The 22,708-nt window shown below is 42.8% G+C and overlaps 1 protein-coding gene across 14 annotated transcripts in view; it reads left to right on the top strand.

The window, feature by feature from the left end:
• PKHD1 (PKHD1 ciliary IPT domain containing fibrocystin/polyductin) overlaps positions 1-22,708 on the top strand; it is a 412,643-nt gene that overhangs the window by 72,727 nt on the left and 317,208 nt on the right. For all 14 annotated transcript variants that reach the window (XR_006885298.1, XR_006885299.1, XR_006885297.1 and 11 more), the window contains exon 35: positions 4,296-4,446. Coding sequence is in view for 11 of the 14 variants with exons in the window: in XM_046639693.1 (XP_046495649.1) it covers positions 4,296-4,446 (151 nt within the window). In the remaining 3 variants the exon portion in view is untranslated. The remainder of the gene's footprint in view (positions 1-4,295; positions 4,447-22,708) is intronic.

A 22,708-nucleotide genomic window follows, 5' to 3' on the forward strand; every position in this document is an offset into this window, starting at 1 on the left:
TGTGGATGTCATTTGGCAAAGGTAGACATGCGTATCTGTGACAGAAATATGCCCAGTTGGTCCATCCATCCATCCATCCATCCATCCATCCATCCATCCAGTTTTTGTCAGGTGCCCACTGTGTTTTAGGCAGTGTGCCAGGAGCTGGTGACTCAATGGTGAACAAGACAGCAGAGTCCCTGCCTTTCAGGGTGGGGAAGAAGCCTGACAATAAACGAGATGATCACATTGTGATAAGGGCTATAAAGTGACAGAAAATAATGGAGGTCCACTTTATACAATGTGCTCGGAGAAGGTTCTCTGAAGAAGTGTCTTTTATGCTGAGCTAAGGAGAAGTTGTCATTATGGACAGCCCAGCAGTGGGGCAGCATATTTGAAAAGGACCCAACAGATTTTATGAGCTGTCAGAGTCCAGAAGGGCAAGAGTAGAGTAAGAAGGAGAGAAAGTCTCTAGCTGAGCTTGGGGATGCAGGTAAGGCCTTGAAGGCCATAGTAAAGAACTTAGGGGGGCCAGCCTGGTGGTGCAGTGGTTAAGTTCACATATTCTGCTTTGGTGGCCCGGGGTTCACCAGTTCGGATCTCGGGTGTGGACCTACCCACTGCTTGTCCAGCCATGCTGTGGTAGGTGTCCCACATATAAAGTAGAGGAAGATGGGCACAGATGTTAGCTCAGGGCTAGTCTTCCTCAGCAAAAAATAGGGGGATTGGCAGCAGATGTTAGCTCAGAGCTACTCTTCCTCAAAAAAAAGTATAAGAACTTAGGTTCTATTCTAAGAACAGGTTGAGTGTCTTTTCAAAGTCACACAGTCAAGCCTTGGCAGAGTCTGCACTGGAACCCAAGGCTTCTGACTCACAGAGCACTTAGCTTGACGCCGTGCTGTCAGTGTCAGTGATGAGAGCCTTGGCTCAGCTGCGTGGCTTCAATGAGATTTCAGAGCCATAGGAAGCAATTTCAGGCTAAGTGAGGGAGACAGAATGACTGCAAGTGTTTTTATTGCCCATGCTGGAGAGCACATGCAAGAAGATTACCTGCTCACTTTTGGATCCGAAGAGACCAACTGAAAGAGCAGTAGATTGGCAGTCAGGAAACTCAGGTCCAGAACTCTCTTTGTCACCATTTCAACCAACAATTTTTACCACATTCCCTCAAAATAAATACGTATGTGCATGTATGTGTGCATGCACCTCTAGATCATCTATATTGATGTCTCTCTATATACATATTTAGATTTATATTTAAATATGACCAACTGTACTACTTAATTCATAGGATTATTGTGGAGGAAAACATGGAATAGTAGCTATTAAGAAACTTTGAAATTTTGTAAATGTCAGTCTATTTTTGATATCCTGGTGTCTCTGCTAATTTTGATGATGATTTTTTAATGAAAAAAAGTCTCTAGTGAGATAATCAGGGACAAATACAAAAAGAAATTTGAGCTAAAGCTTGTAAGAAAGTCTAAGCTAGCAGAAAGAGGTTTTAACTCTTTCAGGTCAAGAAGAACATAACTGGGGAAGACAGTGCATTGCTACAGGCCAACGAAAGGAGGGCGGAGTGACTGAACTCCATTTCACTCTAACCTTTGCTCATGAAGAGTCTAGAAAAAGCAGAAGAAGCCTTGCCAGGAGAGTGGGAGCCCAAGACTAAAGGTTGTAAAGGAAGCTGGTCACTTCTTTTCTTGAGGTGAAGTCGGTATCCCAGATCATCCATATACCAAGTGCAAAAAACTTGCTTGTACAGTTGAGGATCCGCTGCTGGTAATGAATGTGAGGGGGGCGCACACAACAGAGAGAGGTTATGGGCAAGTATTCTTTGACTTGCCTAAGAAGTGAAAAGGGGGCATTCTGAAAATTCAGACGACTAAGCCTGTGTTATCGCTGACAAAATTCTGGAATGAATTATTAATCAGATGGTTTGTGAGCCTTCAGAAAGAGAAGTAGATCTCTGGGCACCAATTCACAAGGAACAAGATGGTGTGGTAAACCAACCTCATTTCCTTTCTGATGGATTTATAACAGAAATATAGAAGGAGAGCTTCTTAAACTATTCCAACCACCTCCCCGACCCCCAGCAGCAAAGAAATGTTCTCACTGCAGAGCGCAAAGTGGCTTGACACAAGCATTAGGTTGCTTCGAAGTCAGATGTTTTATTTGAAAAGTCTGTGTGAATTTTGTGTTCTATTGCATCATATTTCCATATTTATCTAAACATTACGTTACGTTTTAATTTGAAAATTATTTACTTTGCTTTTCCTTTCTGAATTTTTGAGTTCAGCTGAGACTCTAAGACCCAGTGCAGTATTTATTCTGTGCTTTGTCTACCCCCTGGATGATGGCTCAGCTAAATGGATTTGTAGCTACATTACAGGCTCCACATTCAAACTGTATTTGAGCAATGGGTCCACCTCAGTGAGATAACATATAACAATAATCAATGTAAATTCCTACATTTATCTTTCAGTGATAATACTGCCAACATCACTACCACCAAAAACTATAACAAGAGCTGCCTTTATTGGACATTTACTGTGTGCCAAATTCTGTACAAATCGTTTTCTAGGCTTCATTTTGCTCCATCTCCTCAACACCTCTATAAAGTAGAGTCTCGATGATTAGTAACTCCATTTGATAAACGTGGAAACCAAAGCTTAGAGTCATGCCTTCACAATGCAGTAGATGGTGATATCTGTTTGGGGATTCAAATCCAGCTGGTCTGTTTCCAAGCCTGCCCTCTGCCTGCTAATGCCTCTCAGAAAATCAGCTGAACCAACACAGTACGGAGCAGACCTCAGGTGATGGCGCTCTGAGACTTTGAGTTTACCACCATCTTAATTTGAGCATGGTGGCTAAAAATTTATGCAGTCTTAGGTGCCATGGGGGAGAGCTCAGATAAAGAGAGACCACAGCCCCAGTGGCAGCACAAACTAAGTGTGTTCGGTTCTGAGCCACACAATTTTAAAATATTGAATCGACAGTAGGTCTTGGGGACAGTGGGTGTGGAAGTCACAGCTTGGATAGATACAGAGCTGGGAATATTTTAGCACGAAGAGGAAAAGATCTTAAGTAGATGTGGTAGTTATCCTGCTCATTATTTCTAGCAAATTGTGGGAGAAACCATTTTGACATTGATTTGGAAAAAAACTGCTCTAGTTCGACATGATTTATAGTTTCTCAAGCAGTGACCTTTCGCCCTTTCCACTACCCTTCCTGGTCCTCCCATGGGATCTGCCATCTTCGTGGCTGATGTTCAGTCAGCATCTCCAGGGTTGAGAGGAGACAGGACACCTGGGTTCTAATCTGCTGGACTTTTGTGTTTGACTTTATGCAAATCCCCTTATCTCTTTGGGTTACATATTTTATGCCTCTACCTACTTTACTGGCTGAAATGACATATGAAATTGTTGAAAAGTATAAAACATCATGCATTATTATTACTAATCATTTTTGGGTTAGTTGCAACAATGCCTAAAGCCAGGATTATTCTTGAATAAATATCACACTTGTTGGGGACAGTACCCTGCGATGTCCGGGCTCCCACCTCCTCTAGACCACATATTTTTAGACTTTCTGTAAAGCTACACTGCTGTTTTTCATTTTAAATCCAGTCTGGCTTCTCTCCTTAAAGCAAGAGGACTTTTAAAGCAAGTGGCTGGTAGTATAACTGGCACATATATCGAATCTCCTTAGTCTGGGCTGTTAAGTAAGTTTAATTAATTTACTAAGTTAATGTTCCACTGCTAGCAACAGAGCCTCATTGCCATCAGCTGGGGAGAGGGAATTGCAAGCCTAAATGAGCTCATTTTTTCACAGTTGGAATTAGGGACCAGTTAGCCAGTTGTGCGGGTTTTCCAATTTCTCCATCTGCCCTGGGGGGATCCAGGCAATTCACTCCCCCAGCACTAAGGGTGAGTAAGAACGGGAAGAGGAAAGGGGAAAAGGGAAAAAAGCTCTCCCCAGCATTTGCTTCCATTTTTGGAACTGGAAGTATTGTCTGCGCATTGCTTGTTAAGTCGGGCTTGGAGAAGCTTTTGCTAACATCCCTGATAGATCTGGAAAAGAGGAAGGCTTCAGTGAAAGATATTTACCATGTGCATTTTCATTGCAGGGTGTGCAGATAAAGGGAAAACAAATAAACAATAAAAGAATGGAAACAAAATTACAGAAATTTGCAAAATTTGACAAATGGTGGCCTGTAGTTGCCACAAGCTAATGGCTTGCAATGATTAATAAGAGTAAAAATAATTGCATTTCATTAAGATTGATGACACCCCATTTAACCTCCCCTCTCGTTTCAGCCCTAAAGTGGAAAGAGATGAAGTTCTCATCTATAATAGCTCCTGTAACATTACCATGGAAACTGAGGCAAAGATGGAGTGTGAGACGCCTAATCAGCCAATTACCGCCAAGATTACTGAGATACGAGAAAGCCGGGCCCAGAACACTCAGGTATAATCAAATCTTTTTTACAGACTGATTCAAACAGCTCAAATTAAATTTGTAATATTGTGTACATTAAAAAAACAATTTAGTCCAAATGGCAGCGATATATAATATTAAATGCTCTCAAACTTTGAGGAGCTGGTCTAATGCACAACATCTGAATTCACAGTTAACTATGGTTAATCATATATTTTCTCAAAAATAAATGAGGGCTGCCTGGGCTCTTTTAAAGCAAATTCTGAGCAGATAATCTCCTCAGCATTTTGTCCTGCTTCCCCTGTGCACGTTTGAAAGGGGCTCTCTGTGGTGTATTTCTACATGAAATAAGTAAATGGCCTACAATTTAACCAGGCCCTTCTGGAAGGTTTCCAAATCACTCAGCCTTTCCCAGTTGGTGGGATGGCGGTGTCTGCTGGTCCCTCCAGTCCATCTCTGTTCCGTGAAGAGCAGAGTGGAAACTACCTTCCTAGGCCATTGATTACGTGGAAATTAGAACTGAAAAGGAGCGTGGGGTCACCGGGTCTAGCCTCTGCACCTCAACTCATCTGTTTTGCAATCATCTAGGCCACCCCCTCCAAGTGGCTCTTTTAAGAATATGTTCTTAAAAGTCCCTTGTGAGAGCTTCCACAGCCTCCCCAGGGAATTTTCGAGAATTAAAATCAGAGGCTAAGGGCTCCTTGGAAATATATCAGGTAATCTTTTATAACTCTCCAGGCTTCTCACGGCACACAAACAAAAAACAGTATTTATTGAGCACCTACTCCCTTAGGTGCCTTTCTCTTTATGAAAGCAATTCTCAGGTTTTCTTCTTTCTGTCTCTTTTACTTGGAACAAACATTTATTGAGTGCCTATTATGTGTCACACACTGTATCAGATTCTCTTGTGAATGCTGCTTCGGTTCAACCTGCCCAATCCCAAACTAGGCTTCCTGGCTTTGGAAGGCATGTTTTTCTATAATTTTTGGACAAGTGTTGAAAATGGATCCAATTACAAATAACATGATTTTTCTATCCTCCCTAAACTATTCCTTGTCTGGATTCCCCACCCCCTGGGGTCTTGCTGTCCATTCTGTCACCTCCCCAGGTGCCTCATGCTCCTTCACCTTCCCTTCAGGTGGCAGCCCAGGGCTGTCACTTCTTCCTTCAATGTGTCGCCCAAAGACACCTCTTCCTTTCCATTCATTGCCAGTTTTAACTCTTTATCCCCAGCTCTACAGTCCCCGGATTGTAGCCTCCACTTTACTCCTGTGCCCCTTTCTCAGCAGATGGCTGTCAGTGGTGTCACAAAGGTTTATCGTAGTGGGTTGGGCCTGCTGAATCGGTGTTGCATTGTGGAAAGAGAGCTGTGGGACCCTGAGCAATCTTTAAGCCTTTCTGGGCCTCAGTTTCTACCTGGGTGGTAACCTGGGGTGAGCAAATGCCAGTGAAAGGGAGGGAGGGAGAGGCAGGTTATACAGTGGTCAAGGGTGGGCTTTGAGCTAGTCTACTGGGGGTTTGAATACATCGCTTGGCACCTGGGGGACTTTAGGCAAGTTACTTCACCCCTCTGTGCTTCAGTTTTCTGATCTGTAAAGGGGGATGATAATAGAACCCACCTAACAGGGTCGGTGCGAGGGTTCTAACTTGTGAGCTGCTGGGAGCTGCACCCGTCACAGAGTCAACGTCCTGTGGTAGCCATTGTTGGCGGTGCTCGGTCCCTGGTGGTAGTGCTAGAAAGTGGTGTGGAATTAGTTCTCTGTAGTGCTTGTTGCTTTGACCAGATCATTTCACTTCTTAGGTTTCATTTAATTTTTCATCATCTCGAAGACTAATTTTGAATTTTTTGGAGGCTTAAATGCCTCAGTCATCTTTAAATATTTATGCAGCATGTATTTATTGAGTTCCAACTGTGTTCAAGATCCTCTGGCATACTCTAAAGGAGATGGAATAATAACATGGAAAGAGACCCCAGATCTCGGGGATAGTAGGGAAGAGAGACCATATGTCGGAAGCGGGTAAGGTTCAAAGAAAGACACATAGAGTCAGTTCATCACAGTTGGATGAAACGCTGGGTACTATCTAGACCAGCCCCTTCATTTGAGAGAAAGTTAACTGAGTTCCATAAAGAGAGATGACCTGATCAAGCTTATACAGCTAGTAATCTGGCATCATAACCCATATGGCCATAAGTCATTGTGGGGGAAGTAAGCCATGTAATCTTTAGGAACTTGAGGGGCGTGTCCGTCAAAACCTACGAACCTAGCACCAGTGTCTAGGAAACTCTATTCCTGGGAGGTATGGTTACCCTAGAGACGCTGGGATGTCTGGTTTCCCTGCTTGGCCCTGGGGACAGCATCTCACCCGTGTTAGGATACACAATTGCCTTACCTGGGTCTGGGCCTGGGGAAAAACCAGCACTGACTTATACAGACTAGAATTCAGGTCTCTAGCTCCAGGTACTATCTGAGAACCTTGGAACACTGGTGCCATAGAAGGTTAATACGTATTCTGTGATAAAAGCGTTCCAAAGTCAAATACATTTATGAAAGCTGGGTTAAACAAAGCTATATTTTTTCCTTACCAAAGGACTTTTGAGAGCATTCCATATGTGATTGCATAATGCGGATTTCTAAGAGAGGGCTGTGGTGCAGAGTATTACCCAAACTTGTTTGTCCATGGAATCCCTCCCAGAATTTCTCTTGGGCCTGGTATTCGTCCTGCTGCCCTCACTTTGGGAAATGTTGCCCCGGCCATGCTCTTCCTCTACCCGACAGTCGGGATTGGAGGTGGGAAAGGTTATCTTCATATGGGCCAGTCAGCTAGGGTCTACTGCAGCGGGCAGTGTTTGCATCATGCCATGAAGAACGGGCAGGGGTTAGGCATTCAAGGATGCAGAGGAAAGGTCTCTCTGGTGGAGGAACCAGGATGCAAAGCACACAGGCAAGAGCCTGTAGGAACAGGGCAAAGAACATGGTGTGTGTGAAGGCTACTAGTGAGCTGTAGGTTTGGAAAGGTAGGCTGGGATTGGATTGTGATGGTAGGTTAAGCGTTTGGTCCTTTAATTCGTCAGATGACAAGTAATCCTCGAGGAGTGGCTGCATGATCTCAGGTGTGCTTTAGTCACGCTGATCTGATGGCCAGGTGTGGGATGCCTTGGGAAACCCACGGGAGGCAGGAGCATCTCAACCAAGTGAGAGATAGGTGAACCAGGGAATTGGCAGAGGCAGTGGGGAGGAGGGGACACACACAGTAGTCAACTGTTGATAACACTGGTGCCATAGACAAAGCGTTCAAAGACATGGACAATTAGATGTGGTAGGTAAGGAAATTATGTGCCGACGTTCCAAAATGATCTTTTCCAACTTTTGAAGGATACATATATCCATGCATATGACTCTCAAATTGTAATCTCCATCCCAGAGCTCTCTCCTGAACTTTAGATTCCAGAACCTGATGGCCTATCGATAGCTTCACTTAGATATTGCAATGACATCTCAGATCTAACCAGTTCTAAATTGGACTCCTGATCTCCACTGCTCCCCCGACCATAGTCCTGACCTGAGCTGATGGCAGCTCCGCCTTTGCAGTTGCTCAGGCCATGGTGGCATCCTACCTCAGATCCATCAGGAGGTTCTGTTGGCTGTACTTTTAATCTGACTGCTTTGTAGAAGCCTACTGCTACCAGTACCACTATCACCTTTTCGTTATCGTTATCACCTGATTCCTTACAAGGCTCACCCAACTGGTGTCCCTGGTTCCATCCTTTCCTCCCTCCTGTCCATTCTAATGGAGCCCCAACGATCATTTCAAAGTATGTCAGACAATTTCACTCTTCTCAAAACCTTTCTGATGGCTCCCGGGTTCCCTTGCCATAAAAGCCAAGTCCTCACATGGACCTAAAGGGCCATTCTCTGCACCAACCCACCTCCTCCAGTTCCTCTCCGGCTTCACTTCTCATTTCCATTACCTTTACCTGCTCTGTTCCAGGCCCACTGGCTCCTTACTCCTCCTAGAACATGGCAGGCTTGCTCCCACACTGAACCTTTGCATTTGTTCTTCCTTCTGCTTAAAATACTCTTCCCTTTCCTTTTTCAAGTACAATCCTGCACTTTGACTGAAATGTTACTGAATGTTTGCTGAAATGTTCCTTTCTCAGTGAAGTCTACCCTCACGACCCTATTTAAAATTGCAGCCCTGTGCTGCTCACCCCATATTTCAGACTTGCAATTTCCCTTACTCTGTTCTATTTTCCCATCATCCTTATCACCTGCTAATATGCCACATAAGGTACTAATTTATTATGTATATTGTATAGTGTCTGACATTTCTCACTAGAATATGGTGTCCAAGAAGGCAGAAAGGTTTGCCTACTCTGTTCACTGTTGTATCCCAAGCACCTAGAACAGTCTGAATCAGTCGTGCTAAGGACCAACAGAAACGCAAAGAAAGGCAATTAAAACAGGCCTTCTTGTATGTTGCTTCTCCAGTCCTATTTTTAAAAAAATCATTTTATTGAGGTCATATTGGCTTATAACATTGTGTAAATTTCAGGTGTATATTATCATATTTCAGTTTCTGTATAGACTGCATCATGTTCACCACCGATAGTCTAGTTTTTATCTATCACCATACATATGTGCCCCTTTACCCTTTTTTTCCTCCCCCCTTTCCCCTTTGGTAATCACTAATCTGTTCTCCTTACCTATGTTTTAACTTGTATTTTTAAAAAACCTAATGACACTCTAGGATATAAACTCCTTGAAAAGAGGAACTTTGTTTTGTCACTGCTATTTCCCAGTGCTTACAACTATGTCTAGTACACAGCAGATCCCATTAAAAATTACTGAATAGATGAATGGATTTATAAATGAATGAATACATCATGGTCATCTTTTCATCTAAGGCATGTCCATTTTTCTTGTCTTCAGAAGACATTGATTATACCTACTATGTATCAGACACTGTGGTACATTGAAACAAGAAAAAAGGTATTATAAAAAGAAAGTCTACAAGACCGAAAAACACAATGAATTGCCATAAGACAACCAGAGGTTCTGAAGGATTTTTGAAGGACAAAGAGCAAATTGAGTTGGATGGGCAGAGAAACCACAGCAGAATAACACAGCGCAAAGCAAGTTTAGAGAAACTGGATGGAAGGAGTACAGCTATAGCTTTCAATGGAGCTCTGGGAGACATCCCAAGCTGAAGAGTCAGAGAGGGCAGACAACAGGGTAATTATGAAAGGATTGCTTGGAGGAACTGCTAGGTGGACATTTCCCCTCCTCCTCTCTCTCCCTTCTTTTTCTCTCTCCCTGTGTACATGGAGTGGTTGGACCTATGGCTCTCAAGATGGAGTCTTAAGAACAGCTTGTAAAACAAAGAGGGATTATTTGCTTGGGGACAAGAGATGGGTTTGGTCCATTGTGGGTATTAGAGCCAATGTAAAAGTTGGCCAAATGCATGGCGACTCTTGACTCCAGGACAGAGTCACGGAAGGAAGAAAGGCAGAGAAACAGAGTTCTCCTTTCTGCCTCTGAGGAATTGCTTTACTTTTGCTTCACCCATCCAGATGTTTTAGCCAGCAATTTCATTTGTGATAGCTTGAAGAGGTTTCTCTGAACATCTGATCTGCCATATAAATGGGAAAAAAAGCCTGAAACAATGCTATTAAAGTTATCTTGGAAATAATTTTAAATGTAGAATCTTATACCCAGTCAAATACTGTTTGGAGGATGAACAAAATAAAGACACGTATGCTATACAAAATTGTGCATGCTCTGAAAAATGATGCACTCTGGCCAACTGTAAAATGAATCTAAGAATGAAGATGATATGGGATACAAGAAACAGTAATGAACAAAGAATCTGAAAAACAGCAAAAGCAGAGTAAAAAATGTTGATAACGTGACTGAAAAGCTTAATATAGTTAAGAAGGAATTATTAACCAAACAGAGGCAGGAACCTCCTGCTTCAAGTAGGTATAATAAAAGGACAATAAGAAATAGAGGCATGAGACCCTCCTTGATAAAATGAGGAGACATTTGTGACATGAACACAATGTGAAGATGGAAAGTAAACACGAGAAAGGAAAATGACTTAATGGGGTGGAAGAAAGTCAAAATTTAGTTCCTGCGAAGGGACATTTAGATAAAAAAACAAGACAATTTGCCCCACAGAATCCTAGAAAAACTTTAGATTTAGAAAAATTTAGGTACCAGGACAAGGGCAGGATCCCAGGGTCCAGTCAGACAGCTATTCCTACCCCTCTGTCCAGGAAGTGAGGCATAATTTCCGGACAAATTGAATTAGTGAGTTATTAATTAGGTGCTTAATATCAAGCACATGGGAGATGGGGATAGAGAATGCAACTGACATCTGGAGGATGAATGGAAGATCTGCTTACTCTTTGAAGAGAGGTCAACCCACCCATCCCCAACTAAATTCTTTCCTCTGCCCAGCTCCAGAATTCTGACAATCCAGGTTCTACTCCTTCCAGAAAGGAGATTGGAAGATACTTTTCTGGAGAGATTAACCAGAGTAAAATCCCACATATTTTGACATTTGAAAGTTTCATGAAGTCCCACTTACGTGGACTGTCCACATAGATTTTTACTTCATTGCTCTTAAGTGTGAATGGACAGACTTTTGGTTTTGGCCATGAGAAAGTGATGAGTTTTAGACTTATTCTCCTGCCTTACACAACTATAAAACTTGTCGAACTATATTTCAGGTGTTAGATAACAGACAGCAAAGGCTGTGATCCTTGAGAGAAGGGGAACACACAAGGAGAGTGGCTTTCTGTCTGGGAACACTGTTCCAAACACTGCACAGGGAAACAGAACCCAAGCAGAACCCAAGCAAGAGAGTCTCAACTGGGTGAAGCCATCAGAGACTGGAGTTCAGAGCTGCTTATGTCAGGGCAGGTGTGGAAAAGGATGTAGAGGTAGGAGGGATAGAAAAACATTTAATGAAATAATGGCTAAAAATTCTCCAAACTGGATGAAAACTACAAACCCACAGATCTAAGAAGCTTAATGAATCCAAATCAGAGGAAACATAAAGAGATCCGTTACTGGAGGTCTCAGTAATGGTAAGATGTTAACATTATAGGGTTAAGGTATCAGTTCTTCCAGTTAAGATATAAGTTCTAAATTAATATTTAGAATCAATGCAGTGCCAATAAAACAACCCAGGGTTTTTTGCGGGGGGGGGGGGTTAGAAGTGTCCATGCTGCTTAAAAAGTTTTATGGAAATGCATTGAACAGCCAAATCTACCTTGAAAAAGAACAAGTTGAGGAGTTACATAGCCTGACTTCAAGTCTTACTATAAAGCTATGGTAATCAGTCAGAGTTCTAGGCAAGGTGTCATTTGAAAGAAAGGTTCTATTGCTAAGAGTATGTTTGAAAACTCTTGCTGTGGTGTCGTGGAACGCAGAGGAGGGGAGAGATTGAAGGAAAGTGTGATGACGTGTAACAAAAGGACTGTGATCAGCAGGCCCTTAGTGACTTTTGAGGCTGCAGGATGGTATTGGTGGGGAGAAAACCCAGATTTTGTGGGCTTAAGGTCTGAGTGGCAGGTAAATGCAGGCATCTGGTGTAGATCACAAGCAGGAAGAGAAAGGAAGGGTGCAGATGAGTCCCTGGGGCAGGCAGCCCCTTCCTCCTGCCCATACTTGTCACCATCCTGAGTGCTGGGGATGGTTTCTTAAATTAAAGGTGCTGGATTAAAGCTTTGGTCTTCAATTGTGTTACTGGATTTGTCAAGACCAAGGCTTCACACGGTCTTACCCCATCCATCCTTCTAGTGACTACAAAATAGCCTTCAGACAACCTTAATGTGTGACTGGTTACATTAGCACCGTTTATTTTTGAAATATTTATATTTTCCAATTTACTTGGGCTCTTCAGTGCATGCTTCCCTCAGGAAGATGTTCTTTTCTTTAAAATTGAAGAATTTTTCTCTTGGGAAATCCCATAGTACTTTATCAGACTTATCTTAAGCAATTTATCTATTTATGCATTTAAATTATGCATATTCATTTAAATGTTGTATCTTCCAACTAGACATTAAGCTCTGAGGGTGGGCTCCATATTGGATTCCTCTTGGATAAATGGATGGATGGATGGATGGATGGATGGGGCAGTTATCTGCACTGGATTATAGTTAAAAAAGCAAAACCACACTCATTAATTTAATCCCTACTTTTTGTTTACTGAGATTCTCCTTCAAAATTGGTATAACACGGCAATGTGATCAATTTTACATTTTCTTTATAATGTGTATAGCTAGTTAGAGGCAGGTTTGAAACTACTTTCCGCTCCCTAATTGATTTTGTTCTGCCTGTTACTGAGATCCAAAACCACTCTTCACTTTTGATTCCTTTCCTCTCCTCTCCTTTGGTTTTTTCTTCTCTCTTCTTTTCTTTTCTTCTCTTACCTTTTCTCTCCCACCCCCACCCCTCCCTTTCCTTCTCTCCTCTCCCTTCTTCCTTTCCTTTTTCACAAACCACCTCTTTTATTCAGTGTGTATTTTCAGGGTTGTGTGCCTGAGGGGGGAGGTACTCTTGAAAGCAGGGCTGAGCTGGTCATTAGACCAGGGACCTAAGATGTAGGAACTCAGCCATTCTGCCCTGACCTGGAGGAAACTTGTGCCTGTGTTTTCTTGTCCCTTGTGCCTGTATTTTCTCTGGGAAATTAAGCTCTAACGCATACCAGTTACCTACTGTGAGGACAGGGGGAGTGGGGAAGGCAGGTGGTTTCACATCTGAAAGGGACTTTACCTCCTTAGAATCGTTAGACAGGTAACAGAGACAAATACGATACCTGGTGAACAGGACTCCTGGGGCCTGGCTTCTAGGTCTAGCCATGCCCCTGTCTGACTTCATGTGTGTGGCAAGTCACTCAACCTTTCAACTGATGAACATTGCTGCTACCTGACTTCCAGCTTTTGGAGAAAGGAAGACAATATATATAAATGTGTAGTAGTGGGAGGAACCCAAAAGTCCATCAGAGGCATCTGACACAGCAGTTATGAACTTGGGCGTCTGATACAGTAATTACGAACTTGGGCTCTGAAATAAAACTGGATCTGAGGCTGATCCTTCTGCTTTCTTGTTATATCACTTTGGGACCATTCAGTTAAGAAAGAGGGTAAGTGTGCGAGTGCTCTGCAAATGTGATGCGAAGTTCAGGTGTTCGAATGCGTGGCATTGTTTATTGTGGTGTAATCATAACCAGAACTTGCTCTATAATGAAGCTTTGCCGCTTTTTTGAGACCAAGACGTTATATGCTGCTCTCTCTTGCTCTTTCCTTAAAAAGAGGGAATTTCGGAAATGTTTAGCTTGAATGCAGGCTGAAATTCATCTGAGCAATTTAATTGTGCCTCTGTTTCTCAGGGGCTCTTTGTATTAAATGAGTTCATGACATCAGCCTGCTCCGCTCACATTGAGGTTTGTTAACAGTAAATGAGGCTATGGTTTTGATGACTCGGTCATATTTTGGCCAAAATAAGTGCTTCTTATTCCTAGTTATTATAATATCACTGAGTAATTACTACGTTACCATAAAGGAGTTTGAATCATCTCAGGTAAACTGCTCTTAACTTTTAAAATAATAGTTTCTGTTTTCGGTGGAAAACAGTGAGCTTTATTAGCCTTGTGAAAATGACTCTGTTAGTGACAGGCAGAGGCCAGTCCCATTGGGACGTGACATGATTGTTTCCTTCTAAAGTACAGCTTTGTAATTGAAACCGTCTTGGTCTAAATAAATACTGTGAGGAATTTTCTCAGTGAAACCTAATATGCACAAATACGTGGGCTCATTTTGGGTCTGAGTGTGGGAATGTAATGACCAGCTTTCTTCTGAGCCTTTCCAAATACGAGACTTTAGCTGGCCTGCGGATAGGTGTGAGGGCTATGGAATTGCTTTGAGTGGGGAGTGGCCCCATATTGGGCTTCTTTGGCTTCTTACAGGGGCCGGGAGGCTTGGTGAATGAAGATCCAGAAAGGTTCAAGCTAGTTTGTCTGCTGACTCGTTGGTGACGTTGGACAACTCAGTTTTGTACTCTCATGTCTCGGTTTCCCCATCTGTGACAGGGAAGGATTATGTGGAAATTTTTGGCAATGGAATGTGAAAACGGTAATATATGAACGTGTTACATTATCAGTATATTTAATTCTTCATGTGAGAGAAAAGCTGGCTTTTTCAGAAGTCCATGAGTTCGTTTCCTAGAGACTTTAATAGTAAGTCACCCCCCAAAGCCTGACGGGGAATTAAGAGCTCCCCTCTGTGAGCAGGCAACCTTCTCAGGTATGGAGGGTTTCAGACAGAAGTTGAATGGGTTTCAGAAATTAGATGTAGTTCTTCTTTGTGTGTGTGTGTGTGTGTGGCGTGGCGGTAATGACGTGGTTGTATTTGTGTTGGGGAAGGAGCAATCTGAGTTTCCTAAGTGTTTGGATATGTGGTTTCTTGAAAGACATGTTAAACATTTTTCATTTTGCTAAGAGCTGTGAAATGTTACCAGTTTTGACTCTAATACGTATAGCATTTCTATTGGAAACAGCAAATAATCATCTCAGTCTCAAAATACAGCAGGCAATTGAGTTAATTTGGAAAACTTGGATATTCTCCCCAGTGATGTCCTCTTTTAAATCTTATTTGCTCAGCCATTCATCTTCCCCTCCAAGGTCCTTGCTGTAAGTACTACTGGGTTGAGGTCTATTCTTTCTTCAAAGAGTCATAGTAGCTGACCCTGAAATGCATGTTTTTGTGAGAGAAGTGTGCGGAACCTTGGCTAGATAGCTGCAGTAGCAGATGGAACCCTGAGGGTGAAGAAATGGGGGTAGAAGTGAAGAGAAAGGACATCTCATTTTGGATGAGGGAGAATGTGGTTTTTGAAACATTGAAAGTATAATGGAAACTGACTACATCAAATTGAACGTCCAGCTTGGAGAGAAAGTACTCCCTTTTCTCAGGAGGTTGTTTTAGAGGGGAAGAGAGGGAGAACCATAAGGAGAGAAGAAAGGATGTTGGGTAGAATTAAGCGTATTGAGCTGGGGTTCGTTTTCTTGTTTTTGTTTTATTTAAAGATTGGCTCCTGAGCTAACATCTGTTGCCAATCTTCTTTCTTTCTTTTTTTTCTTCCTCTTCCTCTTCTTCTCTCCAAAGGCCCCCAGTACACAGTTGTGTATCCTTCTAGTTGGGCTATGTAGGATGCCGCCTCAGCATGGCCTGATGAGCAGTGCTATGTCCGCACCCAGCATCTGAACCAGCGAAACCCTGGGCAGCCGAAGTGAAGCGCGCAAACTTAACCACTTGGCCACGGGGCTGGCCCTTGAGCTGGGTTTTGATAAAACTTGTTACTCAGAGATGGAGGTTCTTTTTATGGTTTTATCATCTGTATGGGTAGATTGATGTTACCTTGTTATTGAGTCTATGAAATGGTTGTTTCAGTCATAGGCTTTCCTGCCTTATTTTTACACTTTCTGCTTCTTGTCCTACTGGTTCATTCCAGTTTTGAGGGGACTGAACTGATCTCATTGGGCAGGTCAATGGAGGGTACATATGCCCTGCTCTGCTTGCTGGCTCATTTAGTTAGAGTCTTCCTACTGTCTCTATGGATTACTTTGACCTGTGGTAGGACAGTGCGGCAGGACGTCTTCTGGTCCTTTGTTGTCCTTGGCTAGAGTCAGCTGATGGTAGGCTAGTGACAGAGGTGTTGGTGGAGGAGTGTGATAACAGTAGTTCAAAGCATCTCTCTGGCTGTCCTCTATGGAACCAACATAAATGCAAGTCCAGGGAAGAATCTGTGGATGAGGGAAGCTTTTCCATAAAATATACCCCAAGAGGTCATCTTAGCTCCCCCACAATCAAAGAAATGTGTTCTTTCTAAAGGAGGAAGGGAGTGTATAGAAGCAGCCATTTAATGAGGAAATAAATTGCTCGTAGGATCTTATATATTCAAAAATAAACAATAACAAAAAGCAGAAAAAAGATTCTGTTGATTTGCCAAATGAACCCCTGGCCCTTCTAAGGTCTGATAAACACTGTGCTAGTTTCTTTAGGTTCTCCTCTTGATGGGAGATGCAGATATGACACACAAGAAATCATTGTGAAGAATTTCCTTACTTCCAGTTAAGTGCAAGTAGCCTCCAAAGATGAATAGATATTTAACAGATTTTCCAGAACTGTTTCTCTCTTTTAAATAAGAGAACGTGTAGCAATTCTGTGGTTTGTCCCTTCTGTGATAGCCATCTCCCAAATCCAGTTCTGGTCTATTTTGAGCACAAGGAAGTTTTGCACTTCCCCGCCCTTTTCACGTTGATGGACCATATGACTTGCTTAGAATGTGGGTGGAAGCATTTAATTTCTAGGGCTCAACTTCCCAGCCCTCTCTTTTCCTTTGCCATGGTGGCTAAATGGCCCAGAGCATGGAGCCGACTTAAGAGGATAGTTGTTCTACCCTGGAGAGTTGCCAACATTCGTAGTGGACTTTGTGTGAGCAAAAAATAAACATTTATTGTGTTGTGCCCATGAGGATTTAGGGTTGTTTGTTACTGCGCATAATTTCTGACTAGATAGTAATAGTGATAATCTAGATAGTGACTAATGATACCATCTTTAACCTTTAATCTTGTGGCTGATCCACTGCATTCTACATGGTATTTTTAATTCTGCTCTGTGAGTCCACTTGGAATCATGACCTGGCTTATATTCTTGATGGTAGATATGATAAGCTAGACTATGAGATGGGACCACTAGGCAGAAATTATGGACTGGCAGGATTTAGTGAGGTAAAATCAGCTTCTTTCTGGGGGGCTGGCCCCGTGGCTGAGTGGTTAAGTTTGCGCACTCTGCTTCGGCGGCCCAGGGTTTGCCGGTTCAGATCCTGGGCACGGACATGGCACTGCTCATCAAGCCATTCTGAGATGGCATCCCACACAGCAGAACCAGCAGGACCTACAACTAGAATATGCAACTATGTACTGGTGGGCTTTGAGAAGAAGAAAAAAGAAAAGATGAAGATTGGCAACAGATGCTAGTTCAGATGCCAATTTTTGAAAAAAAAAAATCAGCTTCTTTCCATCCTCTGGATTCCCACTTTCCTCCCCTTTTATTGATGATGTGCTTTTATTCTCTCTCACAGTCCCTATGTCCTGAAGATCCTCTGTGGAATTTTCTAGTGCTAAGAAATTAACCACCTTCTTTTGCAGTGATGTTGCAAACTGTGGGAGTTTGTGGAGAGACATGGCTATTTCTGGCATTTCTCCCTGGCCTGTTTCTTTCTTCCTAAGAATCCCTCCAGAAGATTACGCATAAAGAAAATTTGTTCAAATGCAGCATATATTTATATCTATAGTCTATGTCTTATCTATAGCTCTGTGTAATCTATTTATAGGTATTTTTCCCTACACTCATGATCTCTTATTTCTCTCTTTAAATTTTACTTTTACAACATCTTGTTATGGGGCCAGCCTGGTGGTACAGCAAAGTTTGCATGTTCCACTTGTGCGGCCCGCAGTTCCCCAGTTCATATCCCAGGTGTGGACATTTGCACTGCTTGACGAGCAATGCTGTGGCAAGCGTCCCACATATAAAGTAGAGGAAGATGGGCATGGATGTTAGCTCAGGGCTAAACTTCCTCAAAAAAAAAAAGTAAAAAATCTTGTTATGAAGATTTCAATCACAAGAGGAAAAAACACAACTCAAATGGACCTAAATGATAAAGAGTCTCACAGAATGGCTCACAGAATGAGAAAGCTGAGGAGTCATACGCATGGCTTGATCCATCAGCTCAGTACCCACAAATGAGATGACTCTTTCCATGTCTCTGATCTTCCTTCCATAGGGTCAGATTCAACCTAAGGCTGCCTTCTCTGTGGCCACAAGATGGTTGCCAATAGCTTTCACGGCTATTTGCTCCTCTATTCATATCTTGTGGGAATGAAAGGGTCTTTTACGGGCACAGTCTCAGAAGGAGGAAATTTCTTTCCCAGAAGTCCCCAACAAATGTCTCCTCAAGACTCATTGGTCCAAATTGAGTTACTTGAACACAGGGCCCTGTGAGCAGGGTGATAGTCTTTGCTGGTTGTTTTTGGTTAATTAGTGTCCATTGTGGACTTTAGAATGTAGCTAATCCCACCCCAAATACCTGGGTAAGAATATGAGAGTGGTGATGCCTGGAAGGAAAATCTTGGGGCTGTTGATGAAGGGAAGCTGGAGCATGGACACTGGGGGTCAGCCAACTCTTGACCACAATGACCTCACTTTCCTCTTTATGGCTCTAAACTAAGGCCTCTTCCTCTGATTCTCCTCATCTATTCTTTTCATAACATAAGGCATTGTCATTGCATGGAATTTTGACAGAGATAAAACAGGGCACCTTTTCCATATAAGGGAGTGGAAAGGAAACAAAGGGTTTGGTAAACCTGCCTTAGAATTCAATGGAGTGTTTGTTTGTAACAAACGAACGAATAAATAAGCAAATGAGAAAGCATAATGACAACGTAAAACACACAAACCTTCAGTAGCCTGCAGGACCTCAAAATCAGTTATGTGTTTCTTTCTTGATGTGCATCTTCCTGACTCAAAATGACAGTAGTTGTTTTTATGATGTACCAGCTCCCAATGGGGATGCCTCATCATTCAGTTCTGTGTGAGATGACCGTCCTCTAATAATAAAGAAAAGAGCAATCTAAGGAAAGAAATAGGCTGTTTTCATGTTTGTTTCTCATACTGGGTCTTCCTAAACACTTTACAAATATTAATTAAACCTCCCAGCATCCCTGTGTAATGAATAACTATTTACATGGAGTGGTGTAGACAAAGTCAATTGACCAAGGCCCCTCCATGAGTTAATGTCAAAAGCAAGGACCTCGACTGTTGGGGCTCACAGCTCCAGCAGCAGTCACCGGAGAGCATTGCCGTTTACCTTTCCCTTCCCAGAGGGGAAAAGTACGCACAGCCAAGCAGAAGCAAATATGTTTTGTTCTGTTTCTGCCTGGAACCGATTAATGAGTTTGAAGGGCACTGATGACCTCGTGACTTTACTGAGACATTGAACGGATGCAGCAAGATGACCAGCAGAGAGGGCCTGGTCCTCTTGCACCAGGAAAATGAAATCGTTCTCCTTTCATCCTTCTCAAATATTGACAGACCACTCTCAGGGTGCCAGTCATTGTACTAGTTCCTGGATGGGATTTTCAGGTGGTAGTTTTGAGACATGACAGAAGAATATGAAACTCTGAAGGGCTTGGGTAAAATTATGCATTCAGCTTTGAAAGAGTGTGTTAACGCTGCAGATGAATAAGACGCAACCCCTACAACCCTTACAACCCCCACAAGGTTTCTTCTTGTAGAATGTACTGTTCGATAGGGGAGATATAGAAACCCAATAACTATACTATAAGCAAAATGCAATGAAAGTGATGATAAAGGTATTTGTATTTTTCTGTGGAGAATCATTGAAGGCCAAGAAATCATCTAGATGGAATGATCATCACCTGGAAATCGCCTGGAGGGTGTGACATTATATCTGGGCCTAAATTTATGAGGATTATAAGGATAAGGGGAGATAAGGAACAAAGGTATACTAGGGAAGACATGGCTATTACAGAGTCCCAGAGGTGGGAAAATGTGGTTTATATATAAATAATTATATTTGGCTGGAGTGTAAGGTTTGAAAAGAAGTAATAGGAAAAGGAATAACTGCAGACAAAGGTTGGGAAACATGAGTGCCTTGAGTGTCAAACGAAGGATGTGGATTTAATCCAGGAGGAAGTATAGAGCTGTTTGAGGCTTTATAAATTTCATAGCTACCACTTTGTCTCATGAAATATCCCTTCGAGCTCTTATCAGAGTTGAATGCTCATCTGGCTGAAGTGTGGCCTGACGCCGGGTTAGTCCTAACACGTGTGGCTACTGTTCTCTTGGAGCTCAGATCTAAAGACATGAAGGTCAATGCTGAGGCAGGAGCCTGAGGAGCTGAGCCTTAAAGCTGCAGCTGAAAGAGGCTTGATGATGGGTACTCTGAGGGAGAAATAACAAACGACTTACTGAGTGGCAGGAATCGTAGATGGCTCTCCTCGGTGTTTTGGGGTTCCTGGTAAGTTACAGAGAGAGTCAGTGTGATGTAGTGGTCTGAGAGTGACTGCTCTGGGTTCGACGTGCCAGGCTTGGGTACTTCCTGCCTGTGTGATCATAGGTGAGTCCTCAGAAAACCTCAGTCTCCTCATGTGTAATGAGGAATTGGACTAAATCAGCACTTTCCAAGGTGAGCGCTGTAGACAATTAGGAACAAAGAATGTTCCACTAGAAAAAAAGGGCCTGTGGTCAAATAAGTCTGGGAAATTCTGTAAACTCGATTCTCTGGGAGTCATGATGTCCAGTAACACGTTAAAGGCCTGGAGAGTCCTGCAGGAAGGCAGGCAGCTTCACTCTGTTGAGGCCAGCCTTTCCCAACTCCTTTGGTCCTAAGAATCCTATTAATTTTTTTTCTTCCATGCAACACCTACTGGCTTCCTGCGGAACACTTTGGGAAATGTTGAATTAGATCGCGTTAAGCGAAAAGCCCCGTTTTCACATTCTCTGATTCTGTGTTACTGCTGACAGTTTATTCTCAGTCTAGGATTTTACAGAACCAAAGGAAGTTTGCCGCTCCAGTCCAGATGAGTGAATTTTCCCACCTATCACGTAGGACTATCAGCTCCCAATCAACTTCCTCTCAGAGTTGAGGCAGGAAGTTCTTTAAAAGTGTTTTTAAAAGTGCTTTGAGACCCTCCAAGGAGGGCGATCCCTGGTGGCTTTGTCATATGACTTCATTAGAGACCTCGTATGCTAAGGAGACTTCAACTTCAGCTTCCCGTTTGGAAGCATCATATTTCTAATGTACTCTATTAAGCAGGAGAGAGCTGAGGGATTATTTTTTTCTTCCCTTTTTTGCATCTGTATATAATGTAATTTAACCTAGCAAAAAAGACACTGATTGTCTGTCCCACAGGACTTAATTAGTTCCCAGCTTCATGGTGCGCTGCAGAAATAATAGGAAAGGGAAAAGTTCGGGTGTTCCATACCTGTCCACTTCCACCTCTGTGCATAATGAGATGTCAGGAGTGTGACACTGATGAGATGTGTAGTACATGCTGATTGCAGGAGGCGGCGAGCTGCCTGCTCAGCTCCTGGGAACTCTGGCCCTGCTGGGAGAACCGCAGACCCAGTGAGCAGACTTTTCCTTCAGATTACGATTTCCAACATTCGCTCCATTCACCTCCCTGCCACCTGAGCGGTGGTTTTGTTAACCTTTAGCTCTGCCTTCTGCACCCTGGTCGGATGTTACGACAATTGTCACAGGGCAGATGCCATGTTTATTAAGCTGCCTCTAGCAAATCTGGACTGGTAGTGCAGGATTCTACCAGCCAGCCCTCAGGGGAGCCCATTAAGAAATTGCAAGGCTAATAAAAATCATGCTGGATGAAATTGCAATCCTCTGGTGCCACTCCGTGATGGGTCGAATCTGGTTTTAAATTTTAATGGGGGCAGTGACTGAAGGTTTGAACTGGGACCCTTGTACCTTCAGCACCGAAAGTTGTACCTTCTTACCCAGAGCTGGAATGGTGCAGCGAGAGGACAAGCTTGCTTCTCTCTCTGTGCAAGGTTTCTGCTCATTTGAGATAGGAATTTCTGAATGTTTCTTATATGCTAACAACGCACTGCTCCTGGAAAAAAGCCCCACTCTGCCATGTGGCATGCAATTTGGGCTACAGTTCGAGTCCTCTAGCCTCACATTGATTGAAGCCTTCAGCGCCCATGCCTGAGGGGAACCTTGAAAATGCATGGAGAACAATTCCCAGTTCCTCGTCTTGGTAAAAATGTCCTAAAACTTCCCTGTACTGGTGGCTTCTTGAAAAGGAGATTGTGTGAGATCTCTTGAGGAGCCATTCCAGCTTTCAATTCATCTTCACAGTGTACCCCATCGAATCCAGGGACCACTGCATCAGAAGGCGAGTCTTCATTCCTTTGCTAAATCCCTTTTGCACAGGATTCATCACTTCACTTGGGTAAATCAATAGTTTCCAAACATTAAAATGAAAAAACCAAGTGTATAATTGCTGTTTTGGGAAGACGGAGGAAAATGGAAGGAAAACATAATAAGATATTTCAGTATGAGATATGGTGCCATCTAGAAGTGTGTTCTGTATTTTACCGTAAAGAAACACTGTTGCTATTACAATGGACAGAGGTAACGTTAACTGAATGCTTACTTCTTGTCAAGAACTGAGTGAAGCCCTTTTC

Source organism: Equus quagga, chromosome 15, assembly GCF_021613505.1.
Source record: "Equus quagga isolate Etosha38 chromosome 15, UCLA_HA_Equagga_1.0, whole genome shotgun sequence".
NCBI classification, from domain to species: domain Eukaryota; kingdom Metazoa; phylum Chordata; class Mammalia; order Perissodactyla; family Equidae; genus Equus; species Equus quagga.